This window comes from Haliaeetus leucocephalus, unplaced genomic scaffold (genome assembly GCF_000737465.1).
Source record: "Haliaeetus leucocephalus isolate CR32 unplaced genomic scaffold, Haliaeetus_leucocephalus-4.0 Scaffold162, whole genome shotgun sequence".
NCBI lineage: Eukaryota > Metazoa > Chordata > Aves > Accipitriformes > Accipitridae > Haliaeetus > Haliaeetus leucocephalus.
This window is the reverse complement of record NW_010972598.1, coordinates 477,058-497,448: the sequence shown is the minus strand read 5'-3', so window position 1 is coordinate 497,448 and position 20,391 is coordinate 477,058. Positions and strand designations below refer to the sequence as shown.

Sequence of the window (20,391 nt, the reverse complement as noted above, 5' to 3'; positions counted from 1 at the left end):
TATGCTGCATTTTTCTCACAGCACACAGGTCTTTGTAATATCTACTCATGCATTTTTAGGTTAGTATATGAGACCTTTGTACTTGCTTAGTACATGTTTAATACTCTTATTCACGTGTGTCCTTTAATTGGTATGTAATAGCAAGCAGAGTAATGAAAAGAGCTCAGGTAAGGGCCGCGTAAGTCCTTACTTTGTAAATTGCAAGTATGCACATACAAAAAAAAAAAAAAAAAAAAAAAAAAAAGGATCCTCTGATTACAAGACAAAGATACCAACTATTACTGCTTAAGTGAAAAAAAACCCAACCCAAACCGCATCTTTCAGTTCTGATGGGCAGGTAGACTAGGACTGAAATCCATATTCCAGACAATGCCTGAAGCCCTTAATGGTCTAACATCTTAATCTGAAAGAGATCCTACAGTGAAAAAAAAAAAAAAAATCTGTACAGATGAAGTTATCATTGACAAAGAAACCAGCTCTTTCAAGAAGTGTCTTAAAACACCTTTGAAATGCTATGTGAGAGATGGAGAAATCAACAATTGGAGCTGTGTCAGAGAAAAATGAAACTCTGGGAAACTTGGCAATTTAGTTCACTAACATCACTAGGAGATCACTATCTGAAAAATTCAGATTCAAATAGCTCTTGGCATAAGTGAAAGGTGAAACTAGAAACTAAAACTGAAACTAGAAGTTAAAACTGAAGCTAGTAAGCACCAGTATACAAATATAGAGATACTGGATGAACACTGTCAGAAAAATCTTGCAGCAATGAAGCTATTTAAGAAAGTCAGCCCACCTAGAGAAATGTGGTATATACTGAATGAGGTATTGCAAATTAACACTGATGTTGTTGAACTTCTACTCAAGTGTGATAGAGTATATTGGACAACCTAGAGACATCAAAATTATGCCTGAAAAACAGCTGGCATTTCTGAAAATAGTAAGAGATTTTACCCTTATACACAATATGTGAAAATGAGGAAAGGTAGATGGTGGAGCACTTATGGGAGTGTGACCTTACAGGAGTCATTGAGGATTACGCAGCTCAGTATCACTTTTGGGGACAACACATGAGTGTAATGGAAGGATACAAGAAAAACAACTGGAAAAGAAACCAAATAATCAAAGGTGCTGGTGCTATGCAGATGTACATAGCAAGCAAGCAGCAAATCAGAAAATCCATTTCCTGTGTGGGAAATGGATTGATCAGGACACAGATAACTTAGGCACCAGACTTCAGACATAAACCATTTCTTTTTCTTTTTTGGAAAAGGCTGTTGGGATTGGAGGAGTCTGGAGAGGAGGAGGTAGGGAGGAATGGAAGATAGGAGTGGGTTGCTAAAGTGCTTTAAGGAATTCCTAAAGATATCAGGCCAGGGAGAAGCATGCTCCCTGTTTATCTATAAAATAGGTACATTGAAGCTAGAAATTGTGCAAATGTTGCTACGAACATCTGTCTTTTGGAAGAATTACCTACAATTAACTAGAGACAATACACTCTCCAATTCATACTGGGTTTTCCTACCCAGAGGGCCAACAAAAAAGAACCAGCTAGAGTTTACAGTTTTCATGGTTTTGTGATGTATATTTTTGTCCTTTCAGATCTGCACAAGAGATATCCAAACTTCTCCAGAACACAAACCATCTTTAAGTTTCTGATTAAAATAACAAATATGCAACAAAAAATTTTACTGAGGCCTGTGTTATCTCACATAAAGGATATGTGAGATAAAGTGGGGATAAAGTAGGAACAAAGACAATTATCATACAAATGACACAAATGTTCATATATACCCTAATTTTTTAAAAGCTGTATAACATGACAACATACAGAGTACAGTGCATGAGAAGGTCTGACTTACACTAGGAGACACATGTTCAAGTGAAGAAGGTTTTTGTTAGACTACAAATATAACATCAACAGTCTCTCATGAGGATTTCTAACTGCTTCACGAGCTGCAGTGGTTTGTAAAGATGGTCTGGCCTCCACTGATTTATGCTAATAGTGTCAGCTAATTTTGTATAACTCAACACAAGCAGCGAAGATTGATCTGCTATCAATAACCTGGGAAGAAAGTGGAGAGGTGATCTTGGTGCTGTCCACTGTTTCTACCTGCTTTAGCAGTTTGTCACTGTGAAGCTCTCGTCGCTCTGTTGATTTCCTTACGTTGAAGGCGCACCGAGGCTGCTCAGTGCTCTTCACTCGTTTTATAGCAACAGCTCCCTGAGGTTCCAATGAGCTGTGATGCTCCCAGCCTTGCACATTTGCACAGACAAAACCTACCCTTTTAGCAAATGTACCTCGTTCTACCTTTCACAAACCTCTCATGTTTACTTGGGACTACTATCTTACCATCTCTAGACGACAAATCAGTGGAACCATTCATGAACCAAAAATCAATTCTTAATTCACAGCTTTTTGTTTAGACAATGGAAGGAAAGGATACCCCAGCTATGCAGATTTTTCCATGAGCTGTATTTTTTTAAATCTTTTACAGTTCTTTGGTAAGTTTTTTTCCCTCTTCTTTCCACATATTTTGCTTTAAATATTAGAAATAAATGCCCGTGGCCATTTTCTAAAACCCCAGAAAAGTGAACAAGGTAGATTTTATTCTCTCTGTTCTTTGTTTCATTCTTTCTTTGAATTGCTTTCTCCACCCTCATTTTTTTTTCTCCCTCTCAGGTGATCCCAGAGGTAAGATTTATGTTTACTACTGACGTTTTATGATTAAGACACTGAACTTTGGTCACTAAATTACTACTATCTGTAGGTTCAGAAATCTGCCAGCCACGCAGAAGTCCCCAGGGGACCTCCCACAACCAGGGTGCCGACGGGCGCGGAATCCAGACTTTAACCCTTAAGCACTAGCATCCCCCAGTGGTCCTATTTATCACTGCAATTCACTTCTTTTTTGAGTTTTCTAGGTACTCTAACTTTCAATGTCAACCTAAATTCAAGTCAAGTGCCTCAGAACCAGCCAGCACTCAGAAGTCTGCTGAACTCAGTAAAGAACCATATATATTTGATCATAGGTAAAGATGAAAAATTTTAATTTATTTCCAGTCACTGCATATAGCATGTGTGTATTACAAAATATATACTTCTAAGAGCAGGATTTTTTTGTAAAATACATTCGAAAAGGGGCAAAAATCAGACCAAAAGAAAATCAGACTCTTTACTGGAGAGCCTTTTTGAAGAAGAGAAAATAGGTTCAGAGTGTCTTCCAAGAATATTAGGTTCTACAGCTATTTTTGGCCTTTTTACAAGATCATGACTCATGAAAAAGATACTATAGCAACCATCAATTTTTAATCTGCCTTTTGATTGAAGTTCACAAACTTAGAAACTACCGTTCATCATATCTATTGAATTAGAATTCTAAATCAAAAATTCCTGGCTGACATTTCATTCACACAATGAAAATTCAACCATGTTCTCAGAAAGTACTCAACAAGAAGCACATCCCAGCCACTGTTCTTAAGCCCAGCCCTTTGCAGAACAATCTAAAATTGTGTTGACTGGGATTGTTTTCCTTGTTGCCTGACAGACCTCAGTCACCGAGGAAAGGTGAAATAATGGGATACTGCAAAACATCACTGGAAGGGATAGGGAATAGGAAGAGTGAGAAGAACAGACAGATGATGCACGTCTAACACAAATATGGGATGCTTGCACCTACCCAGCTCCCTCCCACTCCAGAAGCACACCAGCCACATCAGCACAAGCCCTGTATCAGTGCTGACTCAGCAGAGGGAGGATGGAGGGGGAAGGATGTGCAAGGCTGTGGGGGGAACAGCACTTCTGCACAACACTTCTGTATGGGATGAAAAGAAGGATATTCCTTCTGCTCATGTTGGAGCCCTCCAGTAACTCCTAATGCTGCAGCACTGGAAATGAAGGGTTGTTAATTAAAACAGCCCATCTTAAAATCAGTGGGACTTCTACACTAGCTTTATGTTCAGCAGAAGATCATTAGCAGCGCAGAACAGAAACAGACAAACATATATGTCCACTCTGTATCAGAATCTCACCAGACCTGATGCCACAGGAGCCCAGACAGGTGACACAGCTTTACCCAGTCCTTTCTGCTTCCTAAATCCAGTAGTCCCATGGTGTCACTTAGCTACTTCTTTTCCTCCTATGACTCTTGTTGCAATAGCTGAGGACATCTAGCAGAGTTTTACAACAGACACATACTTCCACTCTTTGTCTGCAGCGTAAGCACTGAATACTTGAGACAAGGGAAAAAATCCCCCAAACCCAGTCCCCAGAACACACGTGTCTTCTCTGCGATTTAAGGGCTAAATGCTGGGGTCCTTCCTCAGAGGTAACCTAAGGGAAGTCTGCCTTACTCAGTATCTCTGAATCTGATCCTTCACAAGCAGCAGTCAGCCCAGAGTGTGAATGTGCCGAGACGTGACAAACCCATGTAATGCCTCTTGCTGATACTCTTCTGTGGTTAAGGGTCACAAGGTTTTTTGAAAGGAAGTTTATTTTTGCAATCTGCTGAGTGCTGACTATGATGTGGGGCAGCTTTCACTTAGGCAAATACCTTAACTTTTGTTAAGGATCTTGGACAGACAGACTATTACTGTGACATTTACAAGAAAAGCTGTGTCGATACATTTGGCTTAGGCTCTTCAGTGAAAGTACATGTTGTAGGTTTTAACAAATAATGGACAATTATGGTTCAGCACAAAAGGAGAAGGCAGCTTTTCATCTTGACAGCCGCCATCTCTCCCCTTCTTTTAGAAATTCTAAAAATATTTGAGAGGTCCTAAACAATCTTTCTCACAGGTTATCGTCACTGCCTAAAACATAGAAGTTGGTATTCAGTATGACAAATCAGTTTTATGTAGTTTAACCATCTGTCTCTGCCAGTTACATGAAGTGGATGATTGTGAAAAAGTCAGCAACCATCATAATGAAAACATACATTACGATACAATGTGTCACACAGCACTGAAAATTAATCCTGCTGCTAAAGAAATGGAAAACGCACAATCAACACATTTACCTGAAATTAAAATTGGTTTTGACCAAATCTCCAGAGCCTTTCAAGTTGTAACAATGATTTCCTATTTATATGGACTGCTCGAATTCTTAGGTGATTCCCTGTAGAGAGCTGTATGAATACTTTTTTCCAGAGGTGAGGAAAGGAAAATAGGTAGCTATAATGGAACTGCAGGAGCAGCCAAGCAGTAGATTGATTCAACAGGAGAAATTCAATGCATCCCAAAAGATTTCCTAGGATTTGCTCTCCTGCTGCTTAGGGCACAATTTGTTGTAATGAGAAACTGAGGATTTTGTTTCAGGTGTGTCGAAGCTTGTAGTGGTGACTTGAAGGTATAAAGAAAAAACAACTGAAAATCTCTCTTAAATAATGCTTTTGGATGAGGAGCGAACAAGGACAAGTTCTTCAAGGTGCAAAAAAGGTCAAATATCTCATGTAAATAGCATTCCTTAAGAAATACTAATTGAATGCACAGTCGAACACTTTCCTTCATCTCCAGACTCCTGCATTAAACAGCTTGAAAACTACAGTATACTTCAGTAAGCAAAACAGAGAAAGCTTTATTAAATCATCTGGTAAAACTGCACTTGGTCTCACTGTAATCTCTGCTCTTGGAAGGTCTGTAGAAAAATTCTCAGTTTTCTGTTGTGAAGAACTGAGTTAGCAGGTTATAAAAAAAGTGAGCTTTTTAAAATTATTATTTCATAAGGGAACATTTAAACAAGCAGACTACTTTGTTCATCTGGAATGTGCCACGCAGTAGAAGGCTGGCAGGAAGCATGTACTGCTGCAGTACTACATAAGCCCTGTTTGAAAGGTTAAGTGGGACATGCATGACATGAATTTCACCCTGAAGAAATGTGAGAATTTGTAGGCACTCCTGCCTGACTCTATGAGAAGTAATAGTCATTATGAACACTGAGCTTCTCTACAGCTCTGATGTACCACAGCCTATGCAGATTTCTCACTAATTACTTTACAGTGAAAGCTCTGAAATGCTGTGCTGTTTCTCAAGTAAAGCTCAGAGTTTTGTTCTGAAACAGGTTGCCAGATGAAACCTCCTCAGGCAAAATGCTGAATGTTGATGGCATCCTGGTTTGATTAGGGAAGACACGTAAAATCTGACATGTTCATATTCCCAGCAGCCCATATTGTTCAGCACTAGCATGCCCCTCACACTTCTCATCATCACACTGTGTACTGGAACATCACATGGTGTAAAAGAACTAACAGAGAAGAAATGGATGCTCTAAAAAATACCTTACCAAGAATGAACATTCATGCGTGAATGACATTATATCTGGACATTCAGCACAGGTTTACATTTAGTTACAAACAATGCAAATATCCAGAACCCAAAGATTTGAGTCTTAGAGCTTTTAGAACACAGATCAAAGCAGACAGCACCTGCCCTTTCTCCAGCAGATGACCGAAGTTGCATTACAGCTCCAGGTTCCAATCAATTTCAAGACCTACCACATGAAGTAGGATCTCCTAGAGCATCCTTCCTTATCGATGAAAGGCCATCAGACTCAGAAACTCTCCCACCACATAGCATAAGAGCAAGTACTGACCAGGAGAGAACAAGAAGTACTTCACCACCTTGGCACCTTCCCAAAATAAGGACATGGGGCTTTTTCATTTCCAGTTGAAACTTCATTCTGCAAGATTTTTTTAATTCTTTCTGTAAACTCTATGTATAGAGTATACAGAGAATATACATTATTTCGGCCAGCTACCTGTCCCTCAAGCTTGACCTAGCTCAGTATGAAACGCTGATACCTTCACGGCAATGGAGTCTGAATCAGAAAGTCAGCTTCTGATCAGGGACAGGGCAGCATCTGAATATATGAAACAGTGAGGAGCTAATAATCAGTTATTATTATAGTTCCTATTATCATTTTATTTGCTCTCAGCCTGACTGTGGAAGCAGAGGTTGTAGAGGCAGTTCTGCCTCATCCATTAACCTGCAAAGCAAGGCAAGATGTACAGCAAGAAATAAAAACAGTAAGAAGCATCTAGATGAAAGACAATCTTTGCTATTTATGAGACAGCCCCCTCTCCCCCCATCTTTGGAAACAGTTGAACCAGTTATATCTCTTACCTGTATGGTCCCAGAGTCCTGCTGCCATAGTACAAAGCTTCTTCCCAGCATTCAAGGTTAATACAGGCATCCATGGCACAGTCAAGCATTTTCAGCTGATAGATATTTGTGTCTGGAAGATGACCCATATTGCTGCTCAAGAGATCCTGGCATCTTGCCAGAACCTGCTCCCACTCTGTTATTAGCCTTAGTTAAAGAAATATTTTTAATCAAACAAAAATACAAGTTCTAAATGTTGTTAGCAAGGAGTAAGAGCTACGGGGCATTAAGATAAAAAAGCTGTCGTCATTCCAGACTCTGCTTCAATTCTTGAAAACATACTTGAACTCAGAAGTGGTAGCTTAGGTAACTATGCTTTGTTTACATTTAGCAAAACAATTTCTAAAGGCGGCAGTATTTCAGGAATAAAGGGTAAAAGAAAGATGACAAAATGAAAGGATAGTTTAATATATAACAAACTACAATTCAAATAGTTTTTATTTAGCTGCTGAAACATTATTATTTACTTGAGATACTCCTCCAAGTCTTACAGCCAAGGGGAAGAACCCATGGAAATGTGTCTTAACAAAATGTCTCAGCAACTAAAAAAAGAAAATTAATTTTTTACATATTAAAATAATGACACATACTTATAAACCAAGATTTGGTTTAGAATTCTCATGAAATTAGAACCTTTTCATGCAATTAATAATTTTTTTTCTCCTTGAAACAGTTGTAAAGAGCATTGTTTTTTTCACGTACAGCTGCACGTTTCATGCATGAGAAAGAAAAGCATCGCAGTTCTGATGTCTGACTGTAGTTCAGGATTAAGGATCTTGGCAGTAGAGAAGATTTTTACCTCTGATGCTACAAGAAGATTTTTGTGTGTTTGGAAGAGAGGAAGAGTAAGATGGGGTTTGCATTCACTTTAGCTGGATATTCCTTACCACAAAACACTTATTTTCATTACATTCTACACTGGTATGACTTCTCTATGGACCAGATTCTTCTCTCTCTGACCACACCTAAGCTGAATACCAATACTCCCAGATTTTATATAAGTACTGTCATCTGGGACTTTATGGGAGTCCCAGAATGCAAGCAGTCTAAACACCAAAAAGATACCATACACAGTAGTAAGAACAAATAAAATAATAATAATAATAATAATAATAATAAATTAGACTTATAGTAAGAGAAGTAATAACATTGTTTGTATCACAGTCCTTTTCATACAATCAGCTCAAGGAAGTTCAGCAGTTTTCTTCATGACATTACTGAGAATACTATCCACCTCAATCCAGCAATGGATTTAAGTGTACAATGATAACTCTGTGATGAAGTAATTAGTCCTTCATGAACATGGGAATATTTACATACTTAAATTTAAGAATGTGACCACTGTGTGGCCAGGCCAGGATTTATAGCATGTCTGTTACAAGGCTAAACTAATTATTTGTGAATTGCTCTCCTGCCCTTGGATTGAAAGAACCATATAAGGGAAGGAATGTGTTATTATAAAATTGCACCTTAACCTTTTTATCTCTGGCAAACATCCATGTATTCTTTACAACTGATTAAGGACAGACAAACAGAAGAATGAGGGATATTATTTCCACTTGATACAATTCTTGTAGAAAGTACAAACCACTGACATTCTTGAAAGATTACCATTTTAGCTGATGCATAGTATTAGTCTGTCTGCTTTTACTTCTTATTATACTGCTTTGTTCACTCACTAGCATCTAATAGCAGATGTGCTATATTGCAAAACCTGTTGGGACCAAACTGTCAGGTATGTAAATGGCAAACTAGAAAACCCACAATCAGCTGCAACAAGAAAGAAGAGAACCTGGTTGTCCTGTATCTGCCCAAGACTAGAGGAGCAGCCCTTAAGCAGCTCTGCTACTGTTGTGCGGCCTGAGATGCAGAGGAATCCTTTTCTCCACACTAATCCCCTTGCACTGGGCTTCAGTATCTCAATTTGTTTGCTTAAACTGGAATTTGGGTCTGACACAGTTCACTCACACGTACTGTTTCAAGTTCTCTAACTGCAGATTTAGCATTACAACACTGTATCAGTTATAATCAGTAGCTCAGATTTTGGAAGTCACTAACTTTCTCAACTGTAGGAACTGTTGGTTTAATTTGCTAAACAAACTACATTTGCAGAAACTAATTACTATGTGCCTCAGTCAGCAAGGAAGGTTTTCTATTCATTCTTGGCAAGTGGACAAACATCAAGCCCTCTCTTCAGGTGCTACACTCACCATTGCATGCCAAGTAGCACTAGTATTGTGGTGCGATGGAAGGAAAGATGACACATTTCAAATAGCCCACGTCTGAGAACAGAAGCTGAACAGACAACAAGGACATATTTTTTCAACCAGTCCTGATACTTTTTACTACAATGTGTTTGATTAATTTTTAAATATCAGTTAAACCAGTAATCTTAATTAAAGACCCCAGCAAAATTCAGTAGGTGTAATTTTTCCTGCAGTTAAATACAGGAACATTAAATAGCACCAGTATTCTGGCTCCATATTTTTGGTGTAAAAATGATTGCAACTGCATGTTGCATATCTATAATTTAACTTTCAGGTTAAAACATGGGCCCTGAAGTATAACTGGATGCCTGAAGATCTATTTCAGTATTGTCTGTCTCAATCCAGTGACTACAAAGGAACTTAAGACAAACTAGGAACTATATGAACATTAAAGTTAGATGAGTTGAGTGTTTATCTTTTGCTAACAAACTCATCTCTCTGGATTAGAAAGAAACAAACTCAGCTGGGGTTTGGGGTTTTTTTTGTTACAATAAAAATTGTGATCACTTATTTCCAGTCTGGAATATCACTATGCAAACTTGGTTTTTATGCTGCTGAAAAGGAGTACTGGAAGATTTAATTCTCTCTAGCTCCAGAGAAAGCCCATGTTTCTGAAAATGGTAAGGCATCTTGCTACAATAGGCTAAATTCACAGTCAGTGAAATTTCAATGAATAGACTAAGATGAGAACGGGATCAATATACTCATAGTCTTCTAGTAAAAATCTCCACCTCTCTTATGCTCATCTTTTCTTGGTTGTTGCTGTTCACTAATTTTTTAAATTGGATTGAATATCTACATGATGGCCATTAGGCTCCAGTTGTGTTTATTAGCGCAAGATAATCTCATTCAATTTGCGTAATTATCAATTATTATTATATAATACTATCATAACTTATTATAATGATTCTATAATGTTTGCAGTGAACCTGACTGTAATTATGTCCTTGTTATTGTCATTGCTGTGCAAAGAATGAGAACCTGGAAATGTTCACAATGGAAGTAATGGAACAAAGAATTTAGCAACACTTCAGATTAAGCTTTATTTCATTTAGAAGTGGATTTATATGAAGTGGTGGGCTGTGACGGCAGAAGTCTAAATCTGAGCCAAAATATCCCTTCACATCCTAGGCACCTACTATCCTTGCCATGAAGCAGTTCCGGTCCGAGTAATCAGAGACTCTATTATTATTAATATGATTAAGAATATTACACAGTTTAAAAATCAGATGAATTAAAAATACATTTTAAACAGCATAAAAATGTAAACCTTTAGGAAATAAATAGCAAAAGATGAACTGCATACTAAGGAGCTCTCTGGATTGTTTTCACAACTGCATGACAGACTGTAGCCTGTCACTGAAAGGATACCTTCTTTTGATTTTGGATATCTCACTTCATTTACAGCATCTTTGACTTCTTTCCAGGCATGCTCTTCACCGGCCAATTTCTCAGCATCCTGGTTGATGGAAACAAAAGCATCTGATGAGAAAAACAGTAAACTGATAATATGCAGTAATGATGAAGAACAGGGCAAAAAGATTACACTGACAAAAGCTACTTGTGGGGATTGTATCACTATTTTTTATAAATACACAAAAAATCATTTCACTTGGCATTCTTACTCACCCTGTGTTTGTAAGTAAATGAGGTGATATAAAAAAAAGAATACAAACTTGGAAACATTTGCAACAAGAACTATGATCAACCAGAAAAGAGAAATAATAGCATGTGATTTTTACTATTAAAATGCATTGAGAAGATCAAATTCTCTCAAAGACCTGCTACCTAATACTTCACAGACCCTCAACCACACTGTAGAAAGGATTTAGCAAATAATTTTGATTAGCCATGTGGTGATTATAGAGACTTTGCAAACAGTGGGAGGCTACCTTCATCCATCACAGTTGTAAGCATGAACTTACAGGACAAGTCTACTACTCAGACAAAGCTGAACTTCTGTTTTCTTTTATAATTCATCGCTATTTCTTCCCTATTCCATCAGATTCTATAAACAGCTATATTTTCCCATCGCTTTGTCATAAAGAAGGCAAAAAATGATTAATGGCTACAGCAGTAAGAGAAAGTTTCCCTTTTCAACTCTCTAGCAGTGACTAACTGCACCTTAGGCAAACCACTTGGAACAAATTTATTAAAGCATCTACAGACACAGTTAAGCATCTTGAGGGACTTCCAAAAGCATCTAGATATTCAATTTCCATTGCTATAAGCACTTAAATACCTTTAAAAATCTGGCCTTTAAGACGCTGCAGTTCATTATCTCCCTCTCCTTATAAAAGGCCCTGCTACTCACAAAAGAGTTTTGTAAGTGCAAATTCTTGCAAGAATATTTTAAAAACAGTTCTAAAAAAATCAGCCTTCAGCAGGGGTAGAGACCTGGAGATGAACAGAGAAAGTGTGTGAAAATCTAACCAAGCACTTTGTAACCAACAGATGCTCACTGGGCACCACAGGAGTACCTCTATTAAAAAGCCTGTAATCTGTATCTGTCTAGAACTGCATAATTTTTTTATTCCACTGCTTCTTATTTACCATAAAGTCAGAAGAGAAAATATTTACAGTGAGCACCAGCACTCACTTTCACATTTAATTTGCAGTTTTGTCTTTCCATCTGCTCCGTCAAACAGCAGACCTCTGCGTATTCCTGGGATGCTTAAATCAAGATTAAATCAAGACTGGTCTCAGCTGCCCCACCATTCTGTAGGGCCTTACAAGGAGGGAAGCCTGAGCTCATTGCATTTTGCACATCTACTTCCCCTACAATCAGTTCTCTGATCAAAAAGATCACCTGGAAATAATTTTGTGCATAGCTGAATTTGCCACCAGAAGGCATAAGGTGAATGTTAGGACAAACAAGCTAATACTGTAGAAATTTTATCAGTACAGTTAATGTACATACCCAGCCCTCTTACAGCTTTGCAACAGACTTAGGCTGAATCTGTTAGCTTCAATGTAACCTCTACCAGTTTTTATGAGACTACATCAATTTCTGAACACAGCCTGCTAACCTGTAACAATCTCTCTCTAAAACATCTTTGTAGATCAAGCACTGCTCACTGATTGATCTAATAAATAAATCTGGCCTGTAAGATACTAATGATGATGTCTGTGAAATTTTAGGTTTATGGAGCTACTGAAAAAGAAAAATTCTTTTAAGATATCTTTTCCCACTGGCCCAAGCATAATTCTCAGTATTTCTGTAACGTGCTGTAAGCCTTCCAACTAAAACCTCAGAAACATGGGAATTAAGACAGATTTATAAGTGAAAGAAAAAAACCCCACAACTATATACCAAGTTACAGGCCAATGACTGATGCATCATTAGGGCTCACTTTGCACACAGTGGGACTGATGGATGAATCAGGTTAAAGTGTTCATTGACACAGGATTAATCTTTCTCTTTCTTGTGCAGTCTTTTGCATTGCTTTCCATTGTCTTCTAGCATTTCATTAACAACTCAAAACAGTGCAAGGTTGGGATTTCCTCTAACCTTTACACTAGTGCATAGGGTTAAGTCAACACTGGCTTCATATCCAAGTAGACAATAGGGAGTGTCTATTGGACCAAAAATCTCCCAGCCCTCTCTGGATTCATGGTCTTCATCCCTTTTGTAAGACACTTCAGGATGGAGGGAGCTGGGCAGGATGCCCAGCTCTGGGAAGGATTTAAGTCACAGGTTTCAATGAGAAGTTTTCTGTGTTCTTAAGATGAGGCATTTTGAGGATTGGCTGACGTAAGAACAAGCAAAGAGCTGGCTAACTGGGCCTTTTACACCTCTACTGTTCTTCACCAGATTGCCATACACCAAAGAAGTCCTGTCCTTTCCTAAACACTCCAGTTCAAGGCCCAGAGCCTGCTTTCAAACAGGCAGCTAAGCAGGGGCTGCAAAACAACCAGGAGGGCTTCTCACTGAGAACACTTCTGCCTTCCCGCCTAATAAGCTGTTTCCAAGCAAGTTGTTTCTCTCCCTTGGACAATGCCTTGAAAGTCATGGCCATGTGATATGCCTAAGCCACCTAAAAATACAAAGCTGCCTTGGAGTTGGAATTATTGAAATAATTGAAGTGATTAATAGTTACGCTGAACTGTTTAATTTAATCTAAGAGCATGGCAGTAACAGGTATGGGACATTTCATTTAGCTTTCCACAGAGTAATATGCATTCAAAGCATCTCTTTTCAGAACATGTTCCCAGTTAAACCTTCAGGTGTGCAGGGCTGCCAACAATAAAGGAGGACAGGCTTTTTTCATCTGTAGAAAAGGAGAACCCTAGCTGAAGAAAAGGAAGAGGCTTTTGAAAAAGAAGGAAGAGTTAGTGAGTTGTGCCTAATTATTTTCCTTATTTCTCACATTGATGCTAAACATAAGAGTTTGTTCTTCAGAACAATTTGTGTCTTGGTCTAAAAATAATTAGACTAGATAATCTAGTCACAAAAATGCATGACAACCTTATGGTGGCTGAAACTGGCATGCTTTACAATTCAGCTTTCACACACAGAAGTGTGCTGAAGAAAAATGAGAGTACAAGTCTTGGAAGGCTCATGGGGAAAGCAGAAAAGACAGCTGCAACTCACCCTTTTCCATGACAAGAACACAACCTTGCGATACTCTTAATAACATAGGTACAACCCATTGGAGGCAGAAGCATCACTGGATGTGCTAGATGAACCCACAATCTAGGGTGCAAGGAAAGACAAAATTGATCCTGTGACTTATTTTGAGCAATTATTTCAGATGGAAGATGGTTCCAGCACCTGCTTTCCACTTACTCCAAGCATGTGCAGGGGAAACTTTTCATTAAAAGGTGAGTTAAGTTGCAACAGCAACATTTCAATTCCATTTCTCCATTCTTCCAATACCATGGCAGGTGCTGCTACAGCTTTCTTGATAAAACACACCTGGGGATTTGTCATTTAACACTGAAGCTTTCTGGAAATCTCCATGGAATACCTATCCCTTGGACTACCTATCCCTGACTGCTTAGACTGCTTCTAATCCTTTAGATGGAACAATTTCCAGTTACATTTGGTTCTTCTAGTAAAACAAGCTATAAGCTAAACTCTTCACACCTGACACCTCTTGAAGGAAGGACACTGTGTACCTTCATATCTTCTTTAATTTAGATAGGGTACATAAAACACAAAGGCTCACCTACATAATTCAACCAGACAAAATTCTACTCTTGAAATCTATTTGGCTCTTCAAAATGGGCAAATGCAAAATATTCTGTAAAGCAACATTTTCCTGCCATAAAGAACCATCTTTCTTCCCCTAAATTTCACAATAATTTTGCTGTATAATGGATTAAAGAACAAGATTTTTTTTTTTAATATTTGCTTGAACATCATAATTTCTACAGCTTGTAGATCAAAACAAATTAGCTGCTGTTTTTCTTTCAGAATACTTCCAGCTTTTATATCCAATTATTCTCCAGACTTTTAAATTTGAAGATACTCATTGCAATCTGTTTCAGGAGCCTGAGTATGGACATGATCAGCTCTGCCCAGTGCATCCTATAAATGCTTATAAAAGTAGTCTGTGGTACACAATACACCACTAAATGTCAATATTTGTTTTAAATATTACACAGTTTTCCACAGTTTACATTCCATTAGCGACACTTGCAAAAATGAAGCTATAACCATTTGTAAGAAATCTATAACAAAAGAGAGAGAAATAAGAAAACCAGAGGGTATCTGATGAGGATTATAATCTGTTTGCATAGTAATTGAATGTAAAATGCTTTGGAGTTCTGGCTTTAAGTGATAGGAAGATTTATTACAGAAGCACAGTCTCCTGAAACAATTACAGACATCAGCCACCACAGAAATAAGCATTTGAAAATGTTCACCTGTTCCTTTCCCTCCTATTCCCTTGCTCCCACGTTGTTTATAAGAATTGGCTCTCTCCCACTCTTTTCTGCTATTCTAGTGCCCTGAACACATCCCATCCTTAACTGAACTTTCCTTAGAAAGGAGTATAATCTTCAAAGTACAGATACATGTTTCTCTTTCCTTCCTGTTCCTTTACACCACTCCTCCTGCCCTGACTACTCTTCTGTTTATGATACCTCCTAAAAGCGCTCCCTATATAGTCATTTCAAGCGCCACGGCTTTTACATGCAATGTTAGCAGTCACTGTTCTTTGCTATCCCAACATTTAAAATCCTGAGCATCAAAAGATTCCGACATGGACAGCATGTCCTCTAAGAGAAGGTATCTCTCTTACCAAAGCAAGCATATGCCAACCAGTCAGCGTCATTGCCCCCTCTGCCCAAATGCACTCCCACAGTCCCAACATTGCTCATCTGTAATGCACTGCACCTCTGAAAACCTCCTGAACATTGAAAAGGTTGATTAAGGGCTAGTCCTCCTTTCACACTTTGGCTACAGGATAGAAATAGGACATGGATCTTCCATCCTCTCAACAAAGTTCATCTTTCTCCTTCTTGGAGATGGAGGCAGAGAAACAAGCCAGAGATTTGCCATGGACAGGAACCATGAAGCACTCTGCACCTCCCTCCACAGAAGGGAGAAGTGGAGACAGGAAACTCCGAACAGTAAGTCCTACACCTCTTTTTCTCTTTCCCAGCCCTCCTCCTACAAGAAGTAGGTCCAAGGGCATCTTCATTATGTGCCTATTTCCAGTGTTCAGGTATCCAGTGCCACATAGGCAGAAATGAGCAAAGCTTTGTAGGGAGTATTGGAGTGCCAGGCTGCCCTGAGAGGAGTAAAAAAACCAAGGTATAAAGTTTTCCATGACCAGTATCTTCTCTTCTAAATACATAAGTGGTATACAAGAGTCTAATGTACGCACCAGCAAATATCAGTTTTACAATGGTAAAAGCCTATAAACCATAGTTCCAACACAAATCAGGAGTTTAATGTGAAATATTATTGGGTATGATATTTTTGCAAGACAGAAAAATCACACTAAATAATCATAATAGTTCCTTCCGGACACAAAATCTATGACTATATAATGATAATCCTGTGAGACAGCAGCATATAATTCTGTTTTTGTTGTCTGTTTGTGGAAGCTTTAAAAATATCTTTAAAAAGGAAGTTTTCTGGACTGTAATAGTTTAACAATTTAAAAGCTACAGATACCTCAAATATCTGAACATTTCATATAAATTGCTGACCATAGCTTATGATTTGCTTCATTTCTAAAAATTTAAGTGGCAACGTAGAGTAGTTTTCTTGAGTTTTGTTTGAAGAAGGTGTCAGAAGAACCCAGACATATTTAAATTAGGACACGACATTTTAAAACAGATCTCTGATACATTACGCTCTGAAAGCATACATAACGATTTTCTATTTCTGATTCTATTTAAAAATGTCAGTGAGAAAATGTGATATGGAAGCTGCTATACTGCAGCTAAACTGAATTTGTGACTTCAGTGCTTCATGGCAAACAGGGTATGAGGGCCTGCCGGGCAATCACAGGGGCATGCAGGTACAGGCACAGCAAGAGAAAGCACAGTCGAGCGGTTTCCCAAAATATCTGAGGTCATCTCTTATAAAATGTTTTCAGTCTTTCTCATTTCTGCAGATAATTTCTGCTCAAGTTGAAGCCATAGTTTTGTGAGGGGACAGCAGTTTGTGATAGAGGACTGTATAGCTGAAGAGAAATGTATACTCAGTGGGAAGCACAGGCTCTTGTGAAGCAAACTGAGGTACTAGAGTTTGACTCCACACTGGAACCTGAGCTGAATTTATATTTATATACTGGATGAAGTTTAAACTCAGAATCAAAGACCCCTCCCTCATCTCTTATAAGGGCTGTGGTTTATATAAGTTTGCAGCTTCATTTGAGGATTTCACTGACCTTCACTCTTGTGAATGTACTTTGTTAAGAACTACGAGTACATGAAATGATCTGTGCATAGAGTCCTGTCATGATTCAAGATTTACATGTGATTTCTGAAGTTTCGAAAGCTCCCCTGTCCTGCCCCATGAAAAATAATGTCAGCTCCATAAATGCCAATTCAACTGTCCTTTCCAACCTGCATAAGGTTGTCCTCATCAGAACCTGAGCTGTCAGAAGACCTTGTGTTTTCTGTCATAAGGCTCTGAAGAGGGTGGATGGGACACATGGCAATTCCAAAGCTATTCTGCCTGCAGACAAAAACAATGTTGTATTCCCTGTGAGGCTATTGGGAGGGGGTGAACCTGACTTCTGAACAAATTGAATTTGTACTTTTTATTTTTGAATTCTGAAAAAAAAATAAGACACATTGCAGTTGGATGCCATATTGCAGCTGTGCAGTACATTGCTCAGTATTAGGCAGGCTGCATTACCTCACATAATCGATATCAGCTCTTCATGGATTACTGACTCTGCTGTCTGGAAGTGCATAAGAACTGCACAGGCTAGTAATACTCTAAATTGTATAGGTATTGGAAAATTTAACCGTTGTTCACACCATTCATGTTTAAATGCTCTACTTAGGCGTTCAAATCAAGATGAAGGTTTCCCCAGACACTGTGTACTATTAGGGCAAAACCCCAAGCACCTTCACATGGTAGTATGAATAGCCTTCCCTTAACATTATCCAATTTAGTTACAACATTACAATATTTACTTGGAAATTTAAAGAGAGACATCAAAACCAACTGTGGGAAATTTATTAAAATGAGATGCTTTTAATAAAGAGAAAATTAAGATCAGCAAGTCCATTTTAAGAAGTCAGTTTAATTTAACAAAATTAAATGGGATCAAGATAAGTTTACCCCAACAACATCTTAGATTTAATGAAGTCTTAAACTATAAAGTGAGAGAGGAGCAAACAGACCAACAGTTCTCAACCTCTCCAGTTGCAAGTCCAGTATCTGTCAGGCTCACAATTCTGCACACCAAAAATAGCAATTGCATTTCTGTCAGAATCATGCTCCATTCTTACCCACTGCAATCCCACCTCAGCTATTAATTTCTGTGATTTTTTTAGACATACACATTTTCAAACAGCCTTTTCAAAGATCACTGCATCTATATTGTATGTTACAGAGGCAATCTCATAAATGTTTTATAGGGAAGCAAATTGACACCCCTCTTCCTACTGACTCCCCTGCTTGTAGATTCAAGGGTCACATTAGCCTTCTTTTCCAGAGGAGAACACAGTGTTCTCCATTTCTATTCAGATACCCATGCTGACATTCATCTGACCAAATAGTGACATTTGGGCTACCCTTCTATTTGACAGAGAAAAAGAGGCACTATCACGGTGTAATTTGTATTATCCTAAAGCGGGCTTCTAAAATATGTCAGATGAATAACAGTCAAAATGTGTCCATTTTTCTCCATTTTCTCCATAAAGGAACTCTAGAGTAACTAGCTCAGATGCCAACATTTACACTGTAGCTGTCTGAGATTTGGTGAAATAAATCATAGCTGTAGATCTCCATTTCAGATGTGGAACATGTGTTCTACCTCTGCAGTAGTGGCACATTTTATTTCAATAGGTCTAATTGACCAAGCAATTCCAGTTACTCTGTATTATTTACCTGTCCTCATAAATGTTTATTATTCTCTCGGTCTTTGTCATCCACGAATTTTACTGGCAATGATTTTGCAATTACTTCCAATTCATTCATGAAAATGCTGGGTACTGTAGAAACAGGGTTATTATGGACACACTCTGAAACTGTTTGGTAAGCATTATATATAACTGATGATTATGGTGATTTAATGTTTAAGTGTGTTGTCAGAACAATCTTTAGAGTGTGTATATATTTAGAGTGCATATGCATAAATTCCTGTAGTAAGAGAAAAGACACCAAAAAAGCTCAAAGCTTTCATTATTCTCGAACATCACAGCCCAACTGAACTTAATAAAGACCAATAATGCTCACAGATCAAGTGTTATTATTAAAGCTTTTCTGTTTTACATGCACTCTGTGTGATAAAAACCTAAGCAAATAACATTACAGACAGTATCTCCTCTCTCAAAAAGCAGCATACAAGGATGCTAGGCTATTTAGCAAGAAAGCGAAAGTATCTAAAGAGATCTGTCAAAATATAAACAATACACAGGGCTAGGCAGCTAAACTTCATCACAGCATCTTGCCTGGACCTGCAGACTCTTCAAATGAAAGGCACATGTATTTAACACATTCTGAAGTCCTTTCAATTAAGTGTTGGTCATTCTGGTTGCTGACCAAAACAAGTTCTATATTTATTTTTAAACTAGGTCCCTTAAATACTACTCCTTTTGGTGAAAAGGGAGTCATAATTCCACAAGGGCTATCCTAGTTCTCTTCATTGCCCTTTATCTTGTACTGTTTTACAAAATCCTTGTGCCACACACAGCTTGGGCCATTGGGGATGATCAGCACTTTGCAGGTCCAAGACCCCAATGCCTGCTCTCAGTCAAGACAATGGAAGTTGTGGTTTATTCCATGAGCAACAGGGCCAAGTTTTGTGCCTGTGACAGCACTGCCTTTAAAAACCTCCTAATTTCAGGAGCATAGATCTGACTGCAAAATTCCCATTGCAGCTGCATTGGTTACAAGCTGAAATAAAAATTGATTGGACCATGGGAAGAGCAATAAATAGAAGTTCACTACTTATCAACTCATAAAAGCCAGAGGATGGGAGGAAGGGAGGAAAAGCAAAGGAAAGTACTTACAGCTTAGCATTAGAGAAATAGGGCTTTATGCCAGACCACCCAAAAATTCTTGGCACGTTTGTAATTTCATTGTAATTTCCAGCATCAGTCCAAAAAAACCCTGTGGGTAATTTGGTTACCTGAGGAAGGATACTGTTCAGCCTAATCCCTAGCAACTGTGAGGCTGGTATTTCAGACTTAGATGTTACACATTTGTTAAGGCAGTCTCAAGGTCTATCTTACTAAACAAACTGACAGCTATAAGGCAAATCTGCTTTATTTCTTAATTCTGCAACCTGTGGAGACACAGGGTGCCACTGAGGACATTTAGTGGCTC

The 20,391-nt window shown here is 38.3% G+C and overlaps 1 protein-coding gene across 1 annotated transcript in view; it reads right to left on the bottom strand.

Moving 5' to 3' along the window:
• The window catches only part of SMYD3 (SET and MYND domain containing 3), a 385,869-nt gene that overhangs the window by 41,979 nt on the left and 323,499 nt on the right, over positions 1-20,391 (bottom strand). Inside the window, exons 9-10 of the mRNA XM_010562938.1 lie at positions 10,797-10,884; positions 7,120-7,294 (exon numbers count right to left, since the gene is read on the bottom strand). Of these exons, the coding sequence (XP_010561240.1) occupies positions 7,120-7,294; positions 10,797-10,884 (263 nt within the window). The remainder of the gene's footprint in view (positions 1-7,119; positions 7,295-10,796; positions 10,885-20,391) is intronic.